At 50.6% G+C, this 9,918-nt stretch overlaps 2 protein-coding genes across 2 annotated transcripts; both read left to right on the forward strand.

Moving 5' to 3' along the window:
* Positions 1–1,042: 1,042 nt before the first annotated feature.
* Positions 1,043–6,355, forward strand: LOC115559008 (mucin-2). The gene is made up of 8 exons (XM_030377601.1): positions 1,043–1,295; positions 2,347–2,450; positions 2,586–3,033; positions 3,145–3,237; positions 3,468–3,504; positions 3,623–3,694; positions 3,775–5,676; positions 5,756–6,355. Exons 1-8 carry the CDS (start codon positions 1,197–1,199, stop codon positions 5,947–5,949), a joined length of 2,949 nt encoding a protein of 982 aa, XP_030233461.1. The 5' UTR covers positions 1,043–1,196; the 3' UTR covers positions 5,950–6,355.
* Positions 6,356–6,759: 404 nt separating this feature from the next.
* nudt21 (nudix hydrolase 21) lies at positions 6,760–9,548 on the forward strand. Its single transcript, XM_030377783.1, has 7 exons — positions 6,760–7,070; positions 7,465–7,665; positions 7,742–7,805; positions 7,899–7,988; positions 8,300–8,375; positions 8,505–8,619; positions 9,133–9,548. Exons 1-7 carry the CDS (start codon positions 6,949–6,951, stop codon positions 9,152–9,154), a joined length of 690 nt encoding a protein of 229 aa, XP_030233643.1. The 5' UTR covers positions 6,760–6,948; the 3' UTR covers positions 9,155–9,548.
* Positions 9,549–9,918: the final 370 nt, after the last annotated feature.

The raw sequence follows: 9,918 nt of genomic DNA on the forward strand, positions 1-9,918 counted from the left end.
TATTTTCCATTGACGGACCACCTATGTGTCCATGTTAATGCAGTGTGCGCGAGCTGCGCGTCTTTCCTCTCCAACGTTTCCTGCTTTTGGAGAATTAGCAAACACAAAATGGCGGCACACTTTGGCAGACGCACATGCGCACTGAGACGGATAAAGAGAGGGGCGTAGCTTTACCTTATGTTTATGCATCATGGTTTCTACCAGAGGATGCATCTGCAGTTACACCTAGGAACTCATTCTAAGTGATGTTTACAAGTGGACATCGTTCTGTTGTATTCCTAGGTACTAGTTACATCTCCATCCTCCTCCTCATAGTCCCCGGTATCCCCAGTATCACCAGTATGGAAGGGTGGGTTCTAAAGGGGTGTGTAGGCATGAGATACGCCCTAAGACGCCTCCGTTTATTTATGGTACGTACGACCTAAAGAAACAATCACAACATCGACAGTGCATTGATGACATGTAACGCAGTTTTCAAAAGTCAAACAAGATTAAAAAAAAATCAAACCCGTTTTACAGACAATCTGCATACGGTGACTGGCCGAGTCAACTTTTCCATCATAGTAACGGGAGGTTGCAGCATGCAGAAATGTATTACCTATTCCTATAAATTGCTATGGGATAATCCTCTCGATCATAGACATAATCAACAGCTATGAAGCCTTGTCAAACCCAGTATTTTTCCTTAGTTTCAGAAAGCTTTAATGCATAATTCCTTATTTTAGGGTTCTGGTTGATCTGATTAGAGGGCAGTAGGGGAAAGATGAAGAACCATCTTCTTGCCATCTTTTAATTTCAACAAAATTGCTTTGGAGAAAACGAGTCTCCCAACACAACAGCCTAAAGATGAATACTTCATTGATTACATAATCAAACATAATGTGTTTCTTTCAGTTCCTCTGAAGCCGGTTGACTTCTCTGTCCGTCATTCCTGAGATGATCGAGCTCTCTGACGGTTCTTCCCGTCTTACCAGCTCATTGTGTCTTCACCGGCACGTTCTCACGCTCCTCTCTGCAGGGGGGGGGGGGGGGGAGGGGGGGGGGGGGGGGAACAAGGCGAGGTCTGTGGGTCTAGCCGCTTGGCCCCTCCCACTCCAGCCAGGCATTACAGACTGCCGGTCCTCCACACATAGCAACGCCGCCTCGGCAACAGAGCCCCGGCAACGAGCTCCACGGCAACAGTGCCGTGCTCCGCGATGGAGCTGCCATTGGGCGGACCCTCGCTGAGGCACTACACCCAGAGCCGACCCAGACCCCACCGGCAGAACCCAAACCACCGGCCCGCCCGACAGCAGGTACCCCCCCCCTCTTTAGGCTGGGGGAAAAGGTGTGAGTGTGAGTGTGTGAGCAGTCAAGCCCGGGAGAGATGGAGACGGCAGCGGGAGGGAAGGGGAGACTCAGTGGGTGTGTGTGTGCGTGCACTCCCTGCAGCCACACAAAATGGAAGGTAATGAGATAGGGGGATGTAAACGGGGAGCAGGGGGGGGGGGGACTGGAAGGAGAAGGGAGGGTCATGTGCAGAATGCATGGGGTGTGTGTGTGTGTGTGCGTGCATGCGGGCTCTAATGAGATGTTCCTATTGTGCTGGCCACCAGCTGTTTCATCCAACCACACTTGAGGCATCATCTGGGTGTGCGTGTGTGATTGATTGATGTAGGAAATCCACTAATCGTTCATGCTTGCATGATGTATATTTATTCAGGGGATTCTGTGGGGGAAGACAGAAGAACAACAGCAGATTTCCCCTGAAAAGAGATTGTGTAACATGGAGTTGTGCTTGAATTTTGCTCTTCATTCTGTATCCGAAATCTTTACGTTGGTGCCCGCAGATGTGAAATGATACGCCTCATATTTCCCTGAGTAGCTGATAATTATGCGGGCCATATTTTATATTCCCTTGGTTCCAAGGGCAATCTTCTTTTTTTATATCCGAGCTGGATGTGGTCTCATCATCAGGGAACGGCAAAGGGGGCGTGTCTCTGTAGTATCCACAGGGAGCTGTAGAGCTGTGGTTGTGTGTCTGCGTTTTGCTGTGTAACTGTACTTGTATGTCTGTGTTCTTCTCGATGTTACTGTATTCGTGTGTCTGTGTTTTACTCTTTGTAACTGTAGTTGTGTGCCTGTGTTTTACTTGGTGTAACTGCAGTTGTTTATCTGGGTGGTGCTCTGTATAACTGTATTTGTGTGTCTGCCTTGTGCTCGGTGTAACCGTAGTTGTGTTAATGTCTGTGTTGGGCTCTGTGTAACTGTAGTTGTGTTAATGTGTTTGTTGTGCTTGGTGTAACTCTATTTGTGTGTGTGTTGTACTCTGTGTAACAGTCGTTGCGTTAATTGTGTTCCTCCCAGGAGCCGATCCTAGAGAGTGAGAACGAGGGCCTGGACCACATGGGGAGGGTGGATGAAGGGGTGGAGGAGTTCTTCACCAAGCGGGTTCTGCCCGCTGACTCTCTGTGAGTACCTCCAACTCCCTCTGGTCTGTGTGACACCGGCCCACCAGACCCTGTTTCGCTGTGGACAGCCATGATAAACGTACCGGTTATATTCGACAGCATCATGTGATTGCGTGGTTGTGGTGTTTTCTACAGGAAAATCGACAATGAGATCTCGCCGGCGATGGTTCCAGAATCGCTCTCCGCCAGCACGGCCTCGTGCCCCCCCCCCACCCGAACCCTGAGGAGGAAGCTTGGGGACTTCTTCACCCTGAGGAAGAGGCGCGGCCTGAAGACAGAGCCCAGCCAGGAGGGCCGCTCCAAGAAGGCGTCCATCGCCGACCTCATCCGGCCGCTCCGAGAGGCGGCGCGGGCCGACAAGAGCAAGAAGGAGCAGGACAGAGACCACGACAAGGAGAACGACAAGGAGAGGCAGAAGGACAAGGCGGACGGGGCCGGAGACAAGGTGGTGGAGGAGGCCCCTGTGGCCCTGCGGAGCGATGCAGCGCCTCCCCGACGCGCCCTCAGAGAGGGGAAGTCCCAGTCGCTTATCCTGCTGTCGGGATCGGCAGCGCCGGGGACTGGAAGCACCAGACAAGCCAAGGTGAGGTCCCCTTCAGGAAGGATCCGGGTTCCTCAGAACCTGATGAGAGTTGAGCAGAAGGTGGAGCCGATGTCTTGGTTTATTAAAGAATTTGTGGGGTTTTTTTTACAGAAAAGCCTCGATGGTCAGCATAGCTTTGAACAGAAACTGAGTCTCATGCTGCAACGCATCGGAGTGACCAAATCCCAGCCAGCAGAGGAACAGGTGTGGTACACAGAACACATCGTTTAGAGTATGAATAATCAGGGATAACACTGGTAAACCAGCAGCTATGGCTCTTGATATTGTTATTGGGATTCAATGAGTGCTAATGTAATTTGCCATCTTGGCACCAACATGGCGATATGTATCCCCACATGTGGGGCTTTCCCTGCTCCCAGTTTGTCTCATGTGTTGGCAAAAAGCAGTGTAATCTAATTATCTGCTATTCTCAGAGTCCGGAGGGAGAGATGAAGAAGGCCGACTCTGAAGGTAAAACAAGTTTAATGCTTTTATAAATGTTTGCCATTGTTCTTTGCTTGCTACCATGAACATTCAAATGGATAAAGATATTAAATATCTCTCTTAACACATTATTTATTTGAACTAGGAACTATAATTGACAACAAACCCGAGCCCCCGCCCACTGCCTCCAAACCCCGGACCATGTCCACCTCCTCAGGTAACTCACCGTCTAACCGCTCCTCTTTTATGACGGATTAGAGATACATCTCCTTAACACACTGCTCTGCTCCGTCACAGACACCAGGCATCAGATCCGTCAGAGCGCGTCGGCGCACGAGGCGGCGGGGAAGCCGGCGCTGCCCCCCAAACCGACCCTCCGGACTGCAGCCCCCCCGGCGCCGCCGTCCGGCCGCAGCACCCCGGAGAACGAGCTCGTCCACATAAAGGAGGCTGACGCCCGTCCCCCAGACCCCCCCGTCTCCACCGCCGTCTCCGCCCCCGTAGACCCCCCAACCCCCACCGCCCCGGCCGCGGCCATCGCTCCCTCCGATACTCTGGAGCTATGTCAGATAGAGGCCACGATTCCGATAGTGGCCACACCTCCGATAGAGGCCACACCTCAGATAGAGCTCACCGCTCCGGTAGAGGCTACTCATCCAATAGAGGCCAGCCCTCTAAAAGAGGCCACAGCTCCAAAAGAGGCTACTCCTCCGAGAGAGGCCACGCCCCCGGTAGAGGCCACACCTCCGATAGCGGCCACGACTCCGATAGCGGCCACGACTCCGGTAGAGGCCACACCTCCGGTAGAGGCCACACCTCTGATAGAGGCCACGCCTCCGATAGAGGCCACGCCTCCGGTAGAGGCCACACCTCCGGTAGAGGCCACACCTCTGATAGAGGCCACACCTCTGATAGAGGCCACGCCTCCGATAGAGGCCACGCCTTCGGTAGAGGTCACAGCTCCAGTAGAGGCCAAGCATCCTATAGAGGCCACACCTCCAAAAGAGGCCCCGCCTCCAATAGAGGACACTCCTCCGATAGAGGCCTCGCCCCCGGGGCTCCTTGATGGCAGCGCTGTGGTCGCTACACCGGGTGTGTCTGACCTCCCCCTTCCAGCCCGGCCCCTTTCCTCCTCAGCCGACCCCAGCGGCTCTACAGAGCCATCATCACTGGCCCCTATGCCAAGCGCTGCGGCCCCGGGCTCCTCCACTCCTCCACCCCCTCCCACCACCGTTGCCATGCCCATTAGATCCTCAGGGACATTATCGCCGCTTCCTTCCACTCCTTTTGAGTCCATTACTTTAACCCCCCTCAGTCATTCTTCAACAACAACATCAACAGCCATGCCCTCTGGCCCCTCCTCCTCCGTCTCCATTAGCTCCTCCTCTGCGGTGCCCCTCAACTCATCCCCTTCTTCCCCCTCGCCCGGTCCTGTTGCGGCCGTCCCAAACATGGCTGGTTCTGCTCTGGTTTCTCAAGATCCGTCTTCAGACGCCACCACTGTGGACACGGTCTCCGCGGGAACCTTCCAGAACGCAGCGGGGCCCCCCCCCACACATTCCCCCCGTACCGTGAACCACCCGCACCCCGTCCGCACCACAGATATCTCCACCAGCTCTGAGACTCCGGCTCCATCCATAGCGACTCCGGTTCAGGGTTTGGCCGACACGTCTTCTGTCTGTAAGACGCCTGTCGAGGCGGACCCCCCCCCTAGCGCCGGATCAACGGCGTCGTCCTGCGTGGAGGCCACGCCTCCTACCGCTAATGTCACCAGCCTGGTGTCTACTGACAGCGCTCACTCTATTGTAGCATCTCCAAACATTCAGCCAGGCCCCCCCCTCCCCTCTGACACCAACCAGACCTCCTGCCCCGAGTTCTCCACCTCAGGGGCCCCCAACACATCCATCCCTCCCTCCACCTCCACCTCAGGGGCCCCCGACACATCCACCCCTCCCTCCACCTCCACCTCTCAATCAGAACAGCCAGCTTCAGTTAACCTTCGTGTCACAAACCGCCCCGGTGCAACAGGACTGAGCAGTATCAACACTGAGTATACAGAGGTTCCCTCTGTTACCATGACAACGGCAGCTTCCCGTCCGGATTCCACCAGTCCAACAAATCACTGTCGAGCCGAGGTTAACAATGTGCAAACACCGCCGGAGGAAAAGCCCCGGCATGACTCACCGACAAAGGAGAAAGGTATTTGCTGAACACTTAAGTTTATAGATGCCTTTGTCTTAAAGTGGAGCTTAAACTGACTTTGGTGTTTTTCTTTCAGCGACAGATGATGATGTAGACCGCAATGTTCAAAGGAGCAAGCAAGAGGAGAGGAATGGAGACAGCCAGGAGGAGAGCACTACCAAGCACCCAGAGGTGGAGCGAGGAGAGGCCCAGCAGGTCCGAGCAGAAGAGAGGGAGGACCATCTAGTTCCAGACAATAGCACTGTGGCTACAGACCCAGAGACGGCCTAGGCTCAGAGAGACGACCGGAAGAAAAGGAACAGGGGAGACCAGAGGCTGAAGCTCAACCAGATGAAACCAGTTCCATCCATGAAAAATAAGTTCCTAAAGAGAGGCCTACAATAACAATAGCATCCACGTGGGACCAACTACTGTGAGGAGGAAGGAGAGCCAGCAGTAGGGAGTTATGAGGAGGGACACACGAGTCATGGGACCAAAGAACAGCCCTCCCATTGGATGAGATGATCCAGCAGCGACTTTGTCTGTTTTTTGTTGATGTTTTTTTTTTTATGGATATGATTGAATATTGAACTGCACGTATAAAATGTACTGTATGAGAAGAACTGTGGTAAAAAATATGTTTACAATAGATGGATAAGAGACATACTCTTCACTATTAAATGGATTGTCGACTTCATAATTGAATGTTCTCACTTTTCTCAAGGAAAAAAATGATTATAGAAATTACTTATTCATATAATATATAATAATACTGATATAGTCTGGATTAAAGATTTAAAATTGTTCAGAGCTAATTATAGGCCGTGTGTTATGATTCTTATTTTGAACCAACTAATGAGCCGTAGCAATAAATAAAGAATATCCATTGTACATATATATGGGTATATATGGGTTATATCATGAGAATATTTTCAAAAGAATGCTTATCTATGATACATCCATGCAATAATTGCGTTTACACTTGCCTTATTACAAGGACATCAACGGATTGAAAGAATATTGAAAATATTGTATTTGAATCAATTCCAAATGACTCTATGGTTGAGTGTAACGCCTGCCTCCCGGACTGAGGGGGCGCTGTGACATAAGCTCCCACTAGAACTACAGCTCAGGAGGCGCGGAGAGGGAGGGCCGAAATAAAGAAACAAGCATTTTTCTTTGTAGTTCCGCGGTTTCTGCAATCCTAACTTTATTTTCCAGATTCGGGCGTCTAGCTCCACGCCGGTCCTCGCAGAAGTGTTGCCGGTTCGTCGCCCGTCCAGCAGCAGCATGTCCATCGTGCCCCCGAGCCGCTCCAGCGCCGGCTGGCCGCGCGGCGGCTCCGTTCAGTTCGGGAACAAATACATGAGCGGGCCCGCCAAGGCGCTGAGCCTGGAGAGGACGATCAACCTGTGAGTCCACAGACACACACACACACACACACACACACACACACACACACACACACACACACACACACACACACACACACACACACATTGAGCCTGGAGAGGACCATCAACCTTTGAGTCCACCACACACACACTGAGCCTGGACTGGGTTAAGATCGGTCGCTAGTCTGTATTCATGGAGTATGAACGCTGTGGGTTTGCGTGGCAGATCCAGGTGTTTCCTGCAGGGTCGTTAGGAGACGGGGCAGACGGGTTCACTTGAACCTTCAGGTTCTCAGTTCCCTCTCTGTGTGTGTTGGATGTGTTCCTGGGTGCTCCATTATCTGTACCCCAGTGATCATTTCCGTGGGTCAATAGGAGTTCAGCTCTTCTTAAGCGAGTGATTGTATTCCAGATACCCGCTTACCAACTACACATTCGGCACCAAAGAGCCTCTGTACGAGAAGGACAGCTCGGTGGCCGCCCGCTTCCAGAGGATGAGGGAGGAGTTCGACAAGATGGGGATGAGAAGGACGGTGGAGGGGGTCCTCATCGTCCACGAGCACCGGCTCCCCCACGTGTTACTGCTCCAGCTGGGGACCACCTTCTTCAAGCTGTGAGTACCATCATCCATTGAGTGTTTCCGTACAGTCTGTGGTACAGAGTTCAACACCGTGCTTCCCCCCCCCCAGGCCCGGAGGAGAGCTGAGCCCCGGGGAGGACGAGGTGGACGGTCTGAAGCGGCTCATGACGGAGGTACGTACAGAGTGCTCCTGCTGAGCAGCTGGTGGTTGTTGATCTGTTGTTGTTGTTCTGTTGGTCCTACTGCTGCTCTCCGTCCGTCGTCAGATCCTCGGGCGTCAGGACGGAGTGAAGCAGGACTGGGTGATCGACGACTGCATCGGGAACTGGTGGCGCCCCAACTTTGAGCCCCCGCAGGTGAGAGCCCCTCCACACTTCCTGGGGGTCATGACGTCACGATCTGATGATCAGACATGAATCAGTGCCGACTAGAGAAGCTTCATCTAATATTTGCCTCCATGGATTTCTTTTTTAAAGTAAATCAGTGAGGAACAATGCTGGCCAATCGTAACCATATAATTGTTTGTTAAATCTCTGCCTCATACGTTCCTGGTAATCAAAACATCGGTTGTGTTTTATGGATGAGAAAACACACTGTACATATTGTACAGATTGCATCTCGTTGAGTCTTTCTTCAGCCTGATTGACACGTCCGTCTGTCCGTCCAGTATCCGTACATTCCGGCTCACACAACCAAACCCAAGGAGCACAAGAAGCTGTTTGTGGTTCAGCTCCAGGAAAAAGGTCAGTTTGAACCCAAGCTAACGTCAAAATAGGGCATTTGCTCGTGAATATGATTTCAAAGTTTTGATTGATGAACGTCCAGTCGGGATTGACTCGTGTCCTTGTTTCCTCATGTGCTTGTTTCCTCAGCGCTGTTTGCGGTCCCTAAGAACTACAAGCTTGTGGCCGCGCCCCTCTTTGAGTTGTACGACAACGCCCCCGGCTACGGACCAATCATATCCAGCCTCCCGCAGCTGCTGAGCAGGTACCTGCCGGCTCCCTGCATGTTTCTTGAAGAGGGGCTGTGAAGTGTCTCTGTTGTATACGGGGAATAGGTTAACCTAGTGATTGTTATTGCTTGGCACATGGTTCTATGAACATCCCTACTGTACCGACCACGATATATTGCTGTTTCTCTTTCTTCTGACCAATGTACTTGTAAGTCACTTTGGCTAAAAGCGTCTGCTAAACGCTCTCAATGTAAGTAAGGTGTAAAGGAATATGTTTGGTTTGAAGGTGAACAGCTTAAAGCCAGTGCCTTTATTGGGCTCAGCAGCCTTCTACTGCTGAGCCCAATAAAGTCTTGATGTCTGTTTTTCTCCACGTAGATTAAAAATGATATGCAACTTTAGAATGCAACGGGTTAAGTTTATTATTTGACTTGAATATAAGTATACAATTCTTGGCGTATCATAATACTGACAAAGGCTTCAACATGCAAACCATTATCTTTGATCGTGCTTTTCTTTTTTACATTTCTTTATTTTGTTTTTCTTAGGTTTAACTTCATCTACAACTAAGAGAGGAACGTTTATCTGACGCTGTCTCTGTGAGCACAGCTGTTATGGATGTAGTTCAAGAGGATCTGGTGGTTTGGAAGAACACTGTTCATCACTGAAGGACTGTCCCAGCAGCTCTCCCCCTCACTGGGTGGACGGGACTGCACTGGGCTCCGCTGGGGATGGAGAGGAGATATGGGCCGGGGAATTTGTGTTTGTTTTTTACCAAAAAAAAAATAATGATATTTTCTATCTTGTTTCCTTATCCCAATGCTACGAATTCATTTTACTCAAAAGATTTGTCTGATTAAAAAGAAGAAACAGCTACAACTTTGAGTTCCTTGTTTTAACCTGTGATGATGTAAGTGTTTTTTTTATTTTAATAAAACAGTTTGTTAAGAGGAATAAGCTCTTTCTGGAGTGTGTTAGTGGATTTATTCAGGTGGTGAGTGCTCACATTTTCCAAAGGGATTGAGACTAATATTTATTAAATTACCAATAAATAGTTTTTTTTTGTTTTTTTACAATGGGGTGAAAATGAAAAGCCATGTCAGGGATTTGCAGCCGTATCGTAAAAAACGGTCCTCCCGAAAATGACAGTTCTGTTCACACTGCAATGACAAACGTTATAATCTGTAAACAAAAGACAGACTCTGGATTAAACTGCTGGGATGAGGGTGTATTTATAGCTTCAGCAGGCAGGATGCTCCAAGTGTTGCTCTACCCTTCTCTAGTAGTTACAGGCGCAGGCTTGGTAAACCCTTTGAGCATTTCCATTATGTGTT

This window comes from Gadus morhua, chromosome 14 (assembly GCF_902167405.1).
Source record: "Gadus morhua chromosome 14, gadMor3.0, whole genome shotgun sequence".
NCBI classification, from domain to species: domain Eukaryota; kingdom Metazoa; phylum Chordata; class Actinopteri; order Gadiformes; family Gadidae; genus Gadus; species Gadus morhua.

Bases quoted from the DNA above. Each gene is read 5' to 3' on its own strand.
- LOC115559008 (XM_030377601.1), top strand. From the start codon at position 1,197: ATGGAGCTGCCATTGGGCGGACCCTCGCTGAGGCACTACACCCAGAGC. The intron at 2,451-2,585 runs GTGAGTACCTCC...TGTTTTCTACAG, and splicing joins GTTCTGCCCGCTGACTCTCT to GAAAATCGACAATGAGATCT. The intron at 3,238-3,467 runs GTGTGGTACACA...TGCTATTCTCAG, and splicing joins CCCAGCCAGCAGAGGAACAG to AGTCCGGAGGGAGAGATGAA.
- nudt21 (XM_030377783.1), top strand. From the start codon at position 6,949: ATGTCCATCGTGCCCCCGAGCCGCTCCAGCGCCGGCTGGCCGCGCGGC. The intron at 7,806-7,898 runs GTACGTACAGAG...GTCCGTCGTCAG, and splicing joins TGAAGCGGCTCATGACGGAG to ATCCTCGGGCGTCAGGACGG. The intron at 7,989-8,299 runs GTGAGAGCCCCT...CTGTCCGTCCAG, and splicing joins CCAACTTTGAGCCCCCGCAG to TATCCGTACATTCCGGCTCA.